At 44.0% G+C, this 15,980-nt stretch overlaps 1 protein-coding gene across 1 annotated transcript; it reads left to right on the forward strand.

The window, feature by feature from the left end:
- Window positions 1-3,400: 3,400 nt before the first annotated feature.
- On the forward strand, window positions 3,401-14,871 carry LOC138946272 (IgGFc-binding protein-like). The gene is made up of 11 exons (XM_070317814.1): window positions 3,401-3,920; window positions 4,347-4,385; window positions 5,236-5,355; window positions 6,319-6,603; window positions 8,436-8,617; window positions 8,783-8,938; window positions 9,607-9,808; window positions 10,543-10,656; window positions 12,586-12,900; window positions 13,310-13,349; window positions 13,722-14,871. The coding sequence occupies exons 1-11, from the start codon at window positions 3,888-3,890 to the stop codon at window positions 13,976-13,978; spliced, it is 1,743 nt and encodes a 580-aa protein (XP_070173915.1). The 5' UTR covers window positions 3,401-3,887; the 3' UTR covers window positions 13,979-14,871.
- The last annotated feature ends 1,109 nt before the right edge of the window (window positions 14,872-15,980 follow it).

The raw sequence follows: 15,980 nt of genomic DNA on the forward strand, positions 1-15,980 counted from the left end.
GCCGCATGGTTAAGGGTGGGGATTTTTCCAATCTCCCAGATCAACTCATGTGCAGACCTGCTAGTGCCTTATCCCCCTGTCCGCTGGACCCGAAAAGCAACAGCTAACCGTAACTAACTAACTTATCCCCCTTCGTGTGTACACGCAAGAACAAGACCAAATGTGCACGGAAAACTGATCATGTAATCCACGTCAGAGTTCGGTGGATTATAGAAACACGAAAGAACTCGGCATGCTTCCCCCGAAAGTGGCGTATGGCTGCCTGAATGGCGGGGGAAAAACGGTCATACACATAAAACCTAGTCGTGCAAAAGCATGAGTGAACGTGGGAGTTTCAGCCCATGAACGAAGAAGAAGAAGAAGAAGAATCATGTACACGGGAAAGTGTGCATTTAACAAAGACAGTGCATCACAACTAAACGCAAACTGGGAACCATACTACACACTCACCAGTTGTGCTTTGTGTTTGATGTCTTGTTCTGTGCTGTTCTTGCTTTCTGTTAAATTGTGTAACCAAACTTCACACACACACGCACGCACGCAAACACGGACGCACGCACACACAAACACACTAACACACACACACACACACACACACACACACACACACACACACACACATTCATGTTCTGTTCTGTTGTTACTGTGTTGTCAAAAATGGTTTTAGTGAAAAACGTGAGAAAACACTGATTCCTTGATTGATCCATATAATACACCATGTTATGAGTTTAACAACAACCACAACAAACATGTATATACACGCTCCCAAGCTATACGTGCACCCTAATTGCGCTGTTTTGGCTGTCAGCATGAAGCATCATGTGTACAGAGCGCCGCTTGGCCCCATTCATATTCCGCGCTCTGACAGTATGCACGTGCAATTACACTGCGGGTAGAACCGATTGCGTTGTACCATGTCACCAGTGATGTATTAAGGGCTGCAAAACACTGTGTGTTGAACACAGTCAAAGTTCAGTGACGCTGGGATTGGCTCGGATGGTAGTGTCAGAAACGGAAAAGAACTGAAGTCCACTGGGAAAAAAGAGGTTTGTTTTGCTGGGTCTGTCACGGTTGCGTGGAGTTGCACCTCCGATGGTGTGAGTTGCACCTCCGATGGTGTGAGTTGCACCTCCGATGGTGTGAGTTGCACCTCCGATGGTGTGAGTTGCACCTCCGATGGTGTGAGTTGCACCTCCGATGATGTGAGTTGCACCTCCGATGGTGTGAGTTTCACCTCCGATGGTGTGAGTTGCACCTCCGATGGTGTGAGTTGCACCTCCGATGGTGTGAGTTGCACCTCCGATGATGTGAGTTGCACCTCCGATGATGTGAGTTGCACCTCCGATGATGTGAGTTGCACCTCCGATGGTGTGAGTTGCACCTCCGATGGTGTGAGTTGCACCTCCGATGGTGTGAGTTGCACCTCCGATGGTGTGAGTTGCACCTCCGATGGTGTGAGTTGCACCTCCGATGATGTGAGTTGCACCTCCGATGGTGTGAGTTGCACCTCCGATGATGTGAGTTGCACCTCCGATGATGTGAGTTGCACCTCCGATGGTGTGAGTTGCACCTCCGATGGTGTGAGTTGCACCTCCGATGGTGTGAGTTGCACCTCCGATGGTGTGAGTTGCACCTCCGATGGTGTGAGTTGCACCTCCGATGGTGTGAGTTGCACCTCCGATGGTGTGAGTTGCACCTCCGATGGTGTGAGTTGCACCTCCGATGGTGTGAGTTGCAAAAAAGTAACAAAGCAACATGTAAGAATGTTTGAAAATGTGTTAATATTAGTTTACAGTGTTGTTGTAGACGTTGTTATGCCACCAGTGGGAGTACTTTTTGCTTGCTAAATGACAATATTTGCTTCCAAGCCCTGTGGACCTTAATCTAACTAAAACCTTGACAACTTTTTTGTTTGGGAGGGGGGAGGAGGGGGGGGGGAGGGGGGAGCTTCTACCTAGGGCCTGCGACGCCGTTCGGTGAGTCTCATGCCAACTGTACTAATCAAAATCTCTCTGTGCGTGTGTGCGCAAAATAATTAATCTTAGGACAGCCAGTCACATAGCTTCGAGCTGTTGACATCGTCTTTGTCAGGAACCGAGTCACTCTGGTGTCATTTTTGCAGGCACAGGTAAGAAGTCTTCAATTTTGTGCTAAGACACTTGTACTATAGAGACACTTTTTCCATAGAATTGCATGTAATGCCGTAAGTAAGATTGCCTTGAAATGAATGACGTTTTCAATAAAAAAAAAATAGTGTATTACCTCAGCAGCACAGTAGTTTGGCGTACACAATGTAGCTCGTGTTACAAAGGTAATTTGTTAAGACTTCGTTTGAAAAAAACAAGCGTCATTCTGATTATTAGTAGGTGGGGTGTTTTTATATTTAGTCAAGTTTTGACTAAATATTTTAACATCGAGGGGGAATCGAAACGAGGGTCGTGGTGTATGTGCGTGTGTCTGTGTGTCTGTGTGTGTGTGTAGAGCGATTCAGACTAAACTACTGGACCGATCTTTATGAAATTTGACATGAGAGTTCCTGGGTATGAAATCCCCGAATTTTTTTTTCATTTTTTTGATAAATGTCTTTGATGACGTCATATCCGGCTTTTCGTGAAAGTTGAGGCGGCACTGTCACGCCCTCATTTTTCAACCAAATTGGTTGAAATTTTGGTCAAGTAATCTTCGACGAAGCCCGGACTTCGGTATTGCATTTCAGCTTGGTGGCTTAAAAATTAATTAATGACTTTGGTCATTAAAAATCGGAAAATTGTAAAAAAAAATAAAAATTTATAAAACGATCCAAATTTACGTTTACCTTATTCTCCATCATTTGCTGATTCCAAAAACATATAAATATGTTATATTCGGATTAAAAACAAGCTCTGAAAATTAAATATATAAAAATTATTATCAAAATTAAATTTTCGAAATCAATTTAAAAACACTTTCATCTTATTCCGTGTCGGTTCCTGATTCAAAAAACATATAGATATGATATGTTTGGATTAAAAACACGCTCAGAAAGTTAAAACAAAGAGAGGTACAAAAAAGCGTGCTATCCTTCTTAGCGCAACTACTACCCCGCTCTTCTTGTCAATTTCACTGCCTTTGCCATGAGCGGTGGACTGACGATGCTACGAGTATACGGTCTTGCTGAAAAATGGCATTGCGTTCAGTTTCATTCTGTGAGTTCGACAGCTACTTGACTAAATATTGTATTTTCGCCTTACGCGACTTGTTTCTTCTACCGTGAATTAGTTTTCCAGATTTTATGTTTCTTGGTTTGTTTAGTTAGATTACTTTACTTTTTGAATCAACACTGATTGAGTTTGAATATGTTGAATTTGAGACTGCACTGCTTCTTTGACACTTAGTAATTGACATACAACGTATCTGTTTTGTTCCCCCCGCGGGTTAGGGGGAAGAATTTACCCGATGCTCCCCAGCATGTCGTAAGAGGCGACTAACGGATTTTGTTTCTCCTTTTACCCTTGTTAAGTGTTTCTTGTATAGAATATAGTCAATTTTTGTAAAGATTTTAGTCAAGCAGTATGTAAGAAATGTTAAGTCCTTTGTACTGGAAACTTGCATTCTCTCAGTAAGATAATATATTGTACTACGTTGCAAGCCCCTGGAGCAAATTTTTGATTAGTGCTTTTGTGAACAAGAAACAATTGACAAGTGGCTCTATCCCATCTCACCCCTTTCCCCGTCGCGATATAACCTTCGTGGTTGAAAACGACGTTAAACACCAAATAAAGAAAGAAAGTATCTGTTACGTGGCACAGACTGTCAAACCAAAGTTCTGACGTGGGCATCGTGAAGTCAGTCTGCAAAGCGAATGTCTTTCTTAGGGGAGAGGCTCTGAGGTGCTTTTGACTACCAACATGGCGCCCACTGTATTGGCCGTGTTCTTTGCAGTAAGTACAATGTCTGAATGATTGATTTTTTTCTTGATCAGTAGTGCCAAAATATCAGTTTGTGTATATAGCTGAACATATGCAATGTTGCTCGCAGGGTAGCTGAACTGCCAGATAGACACTCACACACACACACACACACACATACGTTAAAAAACCCTCCAACCAACACAAACACACGCACACACTCAAAAGGAATAATATTCTTTTATGAAATTGTTTTCTGTTTTACTGAGAAAAAAAGATGAAGACATGTCTTGTATCAAGCACATTCTACACACTAACATGCATTTCATTCACACAACCTACTTCAGCACGATAGTCTCATCATTGCCTTTATTATTCCTATTGCATATGTCTCGTTACATCTCGACAGGTGCTCATTGCCTTTATTCCTATTGAATATTTCTCGTTACATCTCGACAGGTGCTCATTTGTGCTGACCTCCCGCCTGCCATGAATCAGGTAGAGTATATTGAAAACAATTATTGTCTTAACTCATTGTCTCCCAGGTACGGATATATCCGTACCCACTCATATGGCTATGTCTGACCACGTATGGATATATCCGCTCAGACTGTTAGCTTCTGTCGCATCCTGTAACGTCCATCTAACGTCTGCATTCCAGCGTGTTGATACACAGTTTCTACACAGTTACTACAATTCTGAGTGACCTGCTGCAGCACAGCAGGTCGCGGCTAAAAAAAAACTTGGTCAACATAGGTGGGGTAGAAAGTGTTAATGCGTGTCTGTTAGTCTGGGTGACCTCATATCAACTGAATCATTTACAACTAAGCTTTTTGCTCAGGTTTTTTTTCCAAGCCGTCTGTAGTCTACGAAACGCCGGAAATTATTTCAAATTGATAAAAATGTGGCTGTCTTTTCGGCAGAACTGCCGAACTTTTTTACGGCGCGAAAAGGTGACGTCAAGAACGGGCAAAATCTTCCAACGGCCGTCACATTAATTTTTTTCGAAATGAAAATAATCCAAAGTTCTACAAACAGTCAAAATCAGAGTGACAGCGCATCCATAAGTGAACACAGATGTAATTTCTCAGATTGTAGTTAATAAAGTTAGAATCAAACAACAAGAAAGGTAGGTTGTTGGAACGTTTGTTTGTTTTCTTGTTTTTTGATTCTGAATTTTGGAACGTTGGCAGTCTCTTTGGTTTTGGATTTGTTAATAAAGTTAAATTGATTTTGCTTTGACTTGAGTAGCTTAATGAATTACTTTCGCTTTACGCGACTTGTTGTAATGTTGTGTGTGTTGTAATGTTGTGTGTGTTGTAATGTTGTGTGTGTTGTGTACCCACAGGTCACGGTGAGCGTGCTGAAGACGTCTGGCAAGAAATTCATTGTGTATCCTGCGAGACTGGACAGTCTATGGGACAGGATCACGCTCTATATCACCACGCAGTGTCTCACAAATGTTCAGGTCAATTTTGTTTCCACTTCATCTTCTTTGTGCCATCTTGTGTGTTTTTATAAAGCAAAATTCCGTTTTTTTCAGGTCAATTTTGTTTCCACTCCATCTTCTTTGTGCCATCTTGTGTGTTTTTATAAAGCAAAATTCCGTTTTTTTCAGGTCAATTTTGTTTCCACTCCATCTTCTTTGTGTCATGCTGTGTGTTTTATAAAACAAAGTTCCGTTTTTCAGGTCAAATTCGTTTTCACATCATCTTCTTTGTGTCATCTTGTATTGTATAAAACAAAGTTCCGTTTGACCTCCATAAGACCTGATAAAGATGCAAGGGAAACAATTATTTTTCGTTCATGCCAGGACAGCTGATCTATTGTCCTGTTCTCTGTAATTGCCTAGTTTGACCTTAGGGCGGGGGGGGGGGGGGAGTAATATTTTATTTCCGTTATTTTATTACACTTGTATGACTTACACTGTGACAGAAGCAGTCATTAATTAGTAGAACTCTTGGCGGGGTAAAAAACGGTCATACACGTAAAATTCCACTCGTGCAAAAAACACGAGTGTACGTGGGAGTTTCAACCCACGAACGCAGAAGAAGAAGAAGAAGAGTAGAACTCTTGCCATTCAACGTGGTAGGACCCCCACCCTCCCCCCACCCCCTCCCCCTTGAGCTCTTGCCATTCAATATCTATAGTATTTAGAGCAATTACCGCCCTTTGTTTTCCATAAATCAAAGTGTGTAGATATTCCTCGCATTCACCTCTACAAGTCCGGGAACGCAGAAGAAGAAGAAGACCTCTACAAGTCAAGTTTTTCGTTTTCTGGAACTTCAGTCTGGAATTCTCTTCCCCAGAGTCTCAAATCTATAAAATCCATCAAATGTTTTAAAGCAGCGGTTCATACATATTAAGTAGTGATCGACAAGAAGAAGAAGATACATATTAAGTAAAACTTCTACCTGTGTTTCCACACCAGGTGAAAATCATCACCCCAATGCTGGGTGGCGCCACAGCGCCTGCAGGGGTGAAAATCTCTCTGACTGTCAACCGCTCCCACCCCGTGACGCAAGAAGTGATTGGGGTCATCAGCTCACAGATCGACATCCTACATGACGGAATCAACGTCATGGCTAGTTACGACATTTCCGTCTTCGTCAACAACCCCAGCTCCAACGCTTCCGGTGTGACGTCAATCCTGTCCTACGATTCATTGAGCACCGCCTACCTGTTCCCCAGCATTGAGAGAACGTACGATGCCCAGGTGAGATAGGTGTTGTGAGATTGACTTCACCTGTATGATTTGTCGTATGTTGGGTGACTGCTAAATACTAGTTGTCGGAGGTTTCTTCAGGGTAATAAATCCAGGTTGACTGTCTCCATTTCCTAACCTTCATGACTGACTTCAAGACTGACTATGTCAAATGTACACTTGGGACTTCATAGTAAGTCCAACATATTCCTCTTCAACGAAAACCCATACATGTAGACTTGTCATTTATCAGCTTCAGGTCATATGAGTTCATGTCATTATGCAATCTCTTCCTCTACGAAAACCCATAGCTCTAGACTTTTCAGTATCAACCCCAGCGGGTCATAGTACGTTCATGTCATTTTGCAACCTATTCCTCTTCAACGAAAACCCATACACGTAGACTTTTCCTTTTTCAACTTTAGCGGGTCATATGAGGGTTTTCTTCCCCTCGGCGGTAAAAACGGTCATACACGTAAAACCCCACTCATGCAAAACCGTTAGTGAACGTGGGAGTGTCAGCCCATGAACGAAGAAGAAGAAGAAGAAGAAGAAGAAGAAGAAGAAGAAGCAGAAGAAGAAGAAGAAGAAGAAGAAGAAGAAGAAGAAGAAGAACCTCAGCGGGTTATAGTTAGTTCATACCATTTTGCAGTTTATTCCTCTTATAACGAAAACCCATAGATCTAGACTTTTCCTTTTCAATCTCAGCCCTCTGTCTCACATACATAGATCTAGATTGTTTTTCATTTTTAACCTCAGCCCTCTGTCTCACATACATAGATCTAGATTGTTTTTCCTTTTTAACCTCAGCCCTCTGTCTCACATACATAGATCTAGATTGTTTTTCCTTTTTAACCTCAGCCCTCTGTCTCACATACATAGATCTAGATTGTTTTTCCTTTTTAACTTCAGCCCTCTGTCTCACATACATAGATCTAGATTGTTTTTCCTTTTTAACCTCAGCCCTGTCTCACATACATAGATCTAGATTGTTTTTCATTTTTAACCTCAGCACTCTGTCTCACATACATAGATCTAGATTGTTTTTCATTTTTAACCTCAGCCTTCTGTCTCACATACATAGATCTAGATTGTTTTTCCTTTTTAACCTCAGCCCTCTGTCTCACATACATAGATCTAGATTGTTTCCCTTTTTAACCTCAGCCCTCTGTCTCACATACATAGATCTAGATTGTTTCCCTTTTCAACCTCAGCCCTCTGTCTCACATACATAGATCTAGATTGTTTTTCATTTTTAACCTCAGCCCTCTGTCTCACATACATAGATCTAGATTGTTTCCCTTTTTAACCTCAGCCCTCTGTCTCACATACATAGATCTAGATTGTTTTCCTTTTTAACCTCAGCCCTCTGTCTCACATACATAGATCTAGATTGTTTTTCCTTTTTAACCTCAGCCCTCTGTCTCACATACATAGATCTAGATTGTTTTTCATTTTTAACCTCAGCCCTCTGTCTCACATACATAGATCTAGATTGTTTTTCCTTTTTAACCTCAGCCCTCTGTCTCACATACATAGATCTAGATTGTTTTTCCTTTTTAACCTCAGCCCTCTGTCTCACATACATAGATCTAGATTGTTTTTCATTTTTAACCTCAGCCCTCTGTCTCACATACATAGATCTAGATTGTTTTTCATTTTTAACCTCAGCCCTCTGTCTCACATACATAGATCTAGATTGTTTTCCTTTTTAACCTCAGCCCTCTGTCTCACATACATAGATCTAGATTGTTTTCCTTTTTAACCTCAGCCCTCTGTCTCACATACATAGATCTAGATTGTTTTTTCTTTTTTAACCTCAGCCCTCTGTCTCACATACCCAGTCCTCCATCCTGATCGGGAATCCAGCGCCTGGGCGGAATGAGATCGTGGTGACCTTGCCGCGCAGTGCGGGATCCGGCGGATCCCCTAGCCTGCGGTGGAAGCACTCGGACCACGGACCTGGCCAGACCTTCAAGATAATCATGAACCACAACGAGGTGGCCGACATCCGACAGCAGGATGGGTGAGTTGGGGCGAAGACTTTGGAAACAAGTGTTCATTTTCGTTACTTAATGATCGAGAAAGTCATCAATAAAATAAGTTGACCGGCTTGTGGATTATCCCATTGCTGTGAAATTCGGGTCGCTTTCTCGAAGTACAAAGCTATCAGCACAGTTTGTTTTTGCAGGAAAGGCACGGGGGATTTGACGGGTACCCAGATCATGTCACAGAAGCCCATTGCAGTGTTCAGCGCTTCCGTCTTCTACCCGCCACCCTTTAACGGAATTCCACCCGCGTTCAGGGAGAACAAGGACATCACTATTGAAAACATCCCACCCGTCGGGTAGGCCATGGCATTGTCACAATTTCTTTGGTGTCTGGATATCATTTTGTTCTAGGAAACTGTTTTAAAGTAGCTCGACTGATGCGTGAGGATAGACCAATGAAAGATAGTTTCTCACATTTGTTATTGTAGCATTAAATTCATTCGGGAAGGCTGCTTTAAACTTTCCTAAGGATTTTGTGGCCCAGGCTGTTCATTACTTTATCTGAATTAAAGCTAGTTTTCACACAAAAACAATACGACGCCTTAATCAAGATTAACCAGTGACTTGAAGGCCTTGATCATAGTGAGGTTTCATAAAAACAGACACCAGAACTTCCCTGTTCCGTTTTGTTTTATTTTAAATTATCCCCCCACCCCCCCACCCCCCCCACCCACCCGAAAAGAAAAATCACTAGACGGTTAATTCTGCAAGTTTTAAGTGCACTGATTTGACAGTTGCTGTTTCTTTCAATCGTATCGACATTATAACATATTTGATGGCTTGCTGTGTTGTCAGACCAGTTTTTGTTGGCGCTCCGAGGGGAGCATATCGTCTTCTGTTTCGTCTCTATTGGCCGAGGCCGCAACCTGTCTTTTGCGACCATTTGTAGTCGGTCTCTTGAGTGGTCGTTACAGACAGGTGCAACTGTAGTACACCATGACCCTGTGTCTATTGTATAAACCAGGTCCTGGGGCAGAACCTTCGTGGTGACAGCAACGCCCTCTACATCGAGGGGAGACTACATACGTGTCATGGCCGCACAAGCCAACACCAACATTTGGTCCTCCCTCGGCGTTGTTCGCAATCTGCAAAATATCGGTGACTTCGTCGAGGATGAGCTTCTGCCTAAATCGAGCGTTCTTCTCCAGGCTGACAAACCAATCCAGGTGGGAGCTGTGAAAATGACGCCTGGCTTCGAAAATGACGCCTGTGTGGTTGTTACAGTGAAAAAAACACTTCTTTTTGTGTGGTCCGCTTTTGGCTTTCTGTTATGTTTCCTTCGCGTAACGTGACATATAACATTCTGAAATGGAAATGGAACAATGATACTTGAGGCTTAGCAGGGCCGGACTACCGGGGGGGTTATGGGGGTTGCGCCCCCCCCCTAGCCTAAACATGTACCTCACTTATTTAAAACATTTTTTATTATTGTTTATTTTATGCCGTTTCATGCAAGGAGCGACCATTTTGCTATCTCAGAATATGACCTACCCATCAGCTTCAGGGGGCTTCGCCCCCTGACCCCCACTGGCAACCCCCCCCCCTCCTCTTAGCCTAGTCCGGCCCTGCTTAGATATTATAAGATAGATTATTTGTTCATGTTGCTGTTTTCTGGTGAGTACATTTTCATTGTTATCTTGTTATATAAAATTCTGTTCACATTGTACAGTCAGATTATCAGAAAAGTGTTACCGGCTGTACTGGCGTGTTCGCAGTTCGGCATGACAAAGTCCTTGCATGCCCTCTGCGCTTGATAAATGTCAACAAAGAAGGCAAATACAAGCTAAAACCCAAATCTGTAACCGCTGATTTTTCTTTAAACTCGTGGCGTAAGAAACAAAGATTAGCAAGCGCTCTAACTATTGAAAACAACAGCAAGTGAAAGTTATTTAAATTTCAGGTGATCCAGTATCGTTACCAGTTCATGGCCGACTCTGCTCCCTTCATGTTTCACGTGCCTGCTGTGGAGAGTTACGACAACATCTACACTGTGCCCATTATCTTCAACCCCGATGTGAGTCAATTGATAAACTAGACTGATAGGGTCTACACTGTGCCCATCATCTTCAAACCCCCCCCCCCCCCCCCCCCGTGTAAGTCATGTGATTAGCTGGACTGATAGAGTCAGTCTACACTGTGCCCACCATCTTCAACCCCCGTGTAAGTCATGTGATTAGCTGGACTGATAGAGTCTACATTGTGCCCGTCATCTTCAACCCCCGTGTAAGTCATGTGATTAGCTGGACTGATAGAGTCTACATTGTGCCCGTCATCTTCAACCCCCGTGTAAGTCATGTGATTAACTGGAATGATAGAGTTCCCATCATCTTCAACCCCCGTCTAAGTCATGTGATACACTGGAATGATAGAATCTACACTCTGCCCACCATCCGTTCAACCCCCGTGTGAGCCATTTGATTAACTGGAATGATAGAGTTCCCATCATCTTCAACCCCCGTCTAAGTCATGTGATACACTGGAATGATAGAGTCAACACTGTGCCCGTCATCTTCAACCCCCGTGTGAGTCATTTGATTAACTGGAATGATAGAGTTCCCATCATCTTCAACCCCCGTCTAAGTCATAATATGATACACTGGAATGATAGAATCTACACTGTGCCCACCATCTTCAACCCCCGTGTAGGCGAGAGGTAACGGACTGGGTGGCCGAGTGGTAATGGACTGGGTGGCCGAGTGGTAACGTACTGGGTGGCCGAGTGGTAACGGACTGGGTGGCCGAGTGGTAACGGACTGGGTGGCCGAGTGGTAACGGACTGGGTGGCCGAGTGGTAACGGACTGGGTGGCCGAGTGGTAACGGACTGGGTGGCCGAGTGGTAACGACTGGGTGGCCGAGTGGTAACGGACTCGGTGGCCGAGTGGTAACGGCTGGGTGGCCGAGTGGTAACGCACTTGCGCTCGGAAGCGAGAGGTTGCGAGTTCAACCCTGGGTCAGGGCGTTACCAATTTTCTGCCCCCTTTCTTAACCTAGGTGGTGGATTCAAGTGCTAGTCTTTCGGATGAGACGAAAAACTGAGGTCCCTTCGTGTACACTACATTGGGGTGTGCACGTTAAAGATCCCACGATTGACAAAATTGTATAGGCATTGATAAAAATGTCCACCAAAATACCCGTGTGACTTGGAATAATAGGCCGTGAAAAGTAGGATATGCGCCGAAATGGCTGCGATCTGCTGGCCGATGTGAATGCGTGATGTATTGTGTAAAAAAAAATGCCATCTCACACAGCATAAATAATTCCCTGCGCCTTGAATATGTGCGCGATAAAAATTGCATAAAAATAAAAAAAAATTAAAAAAATAAAAAATTTAAAATAAAAATAAATAAATCCCTGCGCTTAGAACTGTACCCACGGAATACGCGCGATATAAGCCTCATATTGGTTGATTGATTGATGCACTGTGCCCACCATCTTCAACCCCCGTCTAAGTCCTGTGATTAGCTGGGCTGAGAAAGGTCTGTTATGGGGTGGTCCGGTAGCCGCCCGACTGCTGACTTACACAATAGGCGAGAACCGCCAAATCGCGCGTTAAATCGGCGTTATCTGAAACTTTAATTTCTAAGAGTTTAAAATATCACAGTATCCAGCGTTGGAAGAAGCCAAACCAGGCAGCTGCAAGGAACACTTGCACTACATTGAAAAGACATTACCCCTCCCCTCTTGTAAACAAACTTGGCGTGACTCCGCTTGTTTTTTTCCATGCGGCAGGCTGAGCTAATTGCCATTGAATCTTATTGGTAGCACTTGAGGGTGTGCAAGTAAACTAAAATGTATTTACCGCATACTTTGAAGAGAAAAGGAAGAAAAGCCAACTCATAAATGCGTCATATTAAGTGTTACGTTTGTTTAAAGGTTCAGTAAAAATCATAGAGCACAAATTGCCTGATTATGTTTTGCTCACGTATGGCAATACCATTTCAGGCCAATCCAGGTTTTGAAAACTACATCGTTCTCATCACACACGTCTGCTATGCTGACCGCGTCGTCCTTGAGAGTGACCTTGACCCTCGCCGCCACCAGTTTGTGACCTCACTATCGCGATGGAAACGCGTTGGCAGCAGCAGCTACGTGACTACAGAGGTCAAGGTCAACACCGGCTTCGTCACCATAGCCATGCTGAGTTCGGGAGAGGTGAAGGACGATGCGAATGTCACCGTGGGTGGGTTCTTCTTCGGGATGGGTCCCAACCAGGCCTACGCTGCTCCCTTGGGGCTTCAGTGGACAAGCGGGAAATCGGTGGGTTCGAATCCCCAAGTTGTGTTCATGCTTATTTTGTATGGTTGCGACTGGACTCGGATATGTGTGAGTGTAAGTGGATGAGGATGTTTGTAGCTGTGTTGTTATGTGCATGCGTATGCTGTCTTCATTATGTCTATTCATGATTGTACATGTGTGTGTGTGTTTGTATGTATGCTTGTGTCTGTGTGCTTGAATGCACATGTGTGTACGTGCGTTCGTGTGTATGTGCGTGCGTTCGGCGCGCTTATCTGTGTGTGTGTCACAGTGTGTGAGTGTGTGTGTGTCAGAGGGAGATAGACACTGAGACCGAGACTGAGAGAAACATAGTGAGGCTTTTGCTGATATGTTGGCATGGTTACCTCCGTATAGCTCTATGCAAAATAATAGCGAATTTGTGTCCATACAGACCATGCAGTGGACTCTACCCACCACGACCAGCACTGAAGGTAGGACTCAGTTGTATTCAGTGTAAATAACCAGTTTTACGGAAAAGAAGGTCACATTATATATTCTTGCAAAATTGCTGCAGTCTTAAACCTGGCAACACTCGAACGCACTGTCAGGCCTGTTTGTCTTTCTGGGCTCTGTCTCCGTCTGTGTCTGTCTGTCTCGCACTCTCTGTCTCATCCACACACACACACACACACACACACACACACACACATACACACACACACAAATACACACACACATGCGCACGCGCACGCGGCACTAATCCAATCAAGCATATTATAATTTGATACACATTCACACACTCCGCGTTTTCTTTCTTTCGCTTCCTCTCACTTATTCCACATGTTTCAACAATATTTTTCCAGAGCGGCCAATCAAGGACGGCAAAGCGTATCTGGTGGCACGTGACCAACGACCTATGACCTTGCCCGCCGAGAGGCTCCTGAAATCTCGCGTGGCTTGTCACAACGAGTGTTTTAAAGAGAGCCTCTGCGCCTTCGTAGGCTACAAACCCCAGAAAGGCTCGATAATGACCCGGTGTGAATTATTCATGTCGACGGCCGAATGCTCCGGTCACACCAAGGAACCTGGATATCTCTTGTACAAGCTTCACAAGAACTAGCCCGTGTTGGAATGGATGCTGTGGTATAGGCAGCCGGCCTGTAGTCCATTTTGTCCTCAAAATGTAGGCCTAATAGTCACAAGGCTAATTTGGGACGTTTGAGCAGTTTCTGACGATTTGGTAATACCCATCTTGACAATACGCTGGCTGTACATCACGTGCCGTCACTCCTTACTTTTTACCATCCTGAAGAAGGCAGCGGAAAGCTGTCAAACTATTGATTAAGAATGTACCAAACCTAGTTGCTGTCGTGTTCTCTTTTTGTAAAAAGATTTGGAAATTGTTCAACATGTTGAGGTTTGTGTGTCTGTGGGTGCAAGTGTTTTTATCAATGTGATATTTTATTTGGCGTTCGCCATTGACTTGTGCATTCCATGTTGTTGTCTCTATTCGTTCGCAGCGAACTTGAACGTTATGTGGATCATCATATAGGGCTTCAAGTCATCCAGGCATGCAAGTACGTATTAAAGACTGGACTATTTTTTTGGCCTGTTATAAAACGTAATCTGTCGATTGTCGCTGCTGTGTTTTGCTTCCTTGCAGCGTCGGTAAAAATATGCATTCTGGTGAAACGATCGTTTAAAAAAAAAAACAGCCACAGAAATGTAGCAAAGACACAACCTGCACCCGAGATCACTTTTTAAAGGTCTGTGGTTGTTCTGTTTTGTTTAGTTTTTTTGCAGGCTGAAAACACTGGTCTGTACAGCCCAAAGCCACTGCAGTACTGAATATAGCACTGCATGTTTCTAAATACTCCCAGTGAAACTTTTGGTGTGGTTGTTCCTAGGATTTCCCAGGAAAATTGCCCCGACACCCGACACCCCCAGGCCCAGACCCAAGACGAAGTACGGCTACCACCAGAACTTGAAGTTAACTCTACGGCCACTACTCAGTGAGACTTCGATGATTAAATCGAACCCGGGGATGATTGATTTGGAGTGGACATTGATTGACGTGCGGCAGTATCTCTCTCTCTCAGTCTCTTTCTCTCCCTCTCTCTCTCTTTCTCACACTCTTCCTCTTTCTCTCTCTCTCTCTCTCTCTCTCTCTCTCTCTCTCTCTCTCTCTCTCTCGCTCTCTCTCTCTCGTGAACCATCAGTCATCGGGTGAAGAGTGACAATCCGGTTAGTCTACGCGCGTCGTGAGTTTTAACTCCCTATAAAACGGCCTTAAACGTCAAGTTCCGGGTCGGGGTCAAGTTCCACTAGTGACCAGACTACAGGCAAGGGAATACATTTCCTTCCAATCTTTCGCTCCCCTTGTATAAATTCATGCTTGAGTTTGTTACCGCGTCCTGTATTGTGTCCGTCTGTCTCTCTTCCTTTTTTGTTTTTTGTCTGAGTCTCTCACCGTAGGCTCTGCCTATCCACCCCCCCCCCCCTCTCCGCTCTCGCTCGCTCTCTCTCTCACAAACACACACCGGCAAACACACACACATACACACACACACAGACACACACATACACCCACACACACACACAAGGCCGGTACACCGGCACACACACATTCACACTAAAACAAACACGTATCTCTGATCTTTTTGACCATCTCTCTAGGTCCCCCACTCGCTCTCTCTCTCTCTCTCTCTCTCTCTCTCTCTCTCTCTCTCTCTCTCTCTCTCGGCGCGCACACACATTGACACAAACATGTACCTGATGATCTTTCTGACTATATCGACTCTGTCTCTCAGTCTCTAGGTCATGCCAAGCCACTGTGGAAGCTGGAACCAGATGGTCCAGTGAAAACGTGTGTCTGTGGTTTACAGTACCATCTGTGTGTGATTTAGCCTCTTACACGTAAGTGCTTTGTTGTTGTTGTTGTTGTTGTTGTTGTCAGTTGTGGTCACTAAGCTGTTACTGCTGCTTCTGTTGTTGTTTTGGATTTGTTGAGGGGTGTGGTTAAGCTTGTCACATTGGGAGATTTGGGTGATCAGTAAGTTTGATTTCATAGTGATCGCTGGAGTCGTTTCAGTTGAAATACGTTGGTCAGCCGTTTCGTGGCT

Source organism: Littorina saxatilis, linkage group LG13 (assembly GCF_037325665.1).
Source record: "Littorina saxatilis isolate snail1 linkage group LG13, US_GU_Lsax_2.0, whole genome shotgun sequence".
Classification (NCBI taxonomy): domain Eukaryota; kingdom Metazoa; phylum Mollusca; class Gastropoda; order Littorinimorpha; family Littorinidae; genus Littorina; species Littorina saxatilis.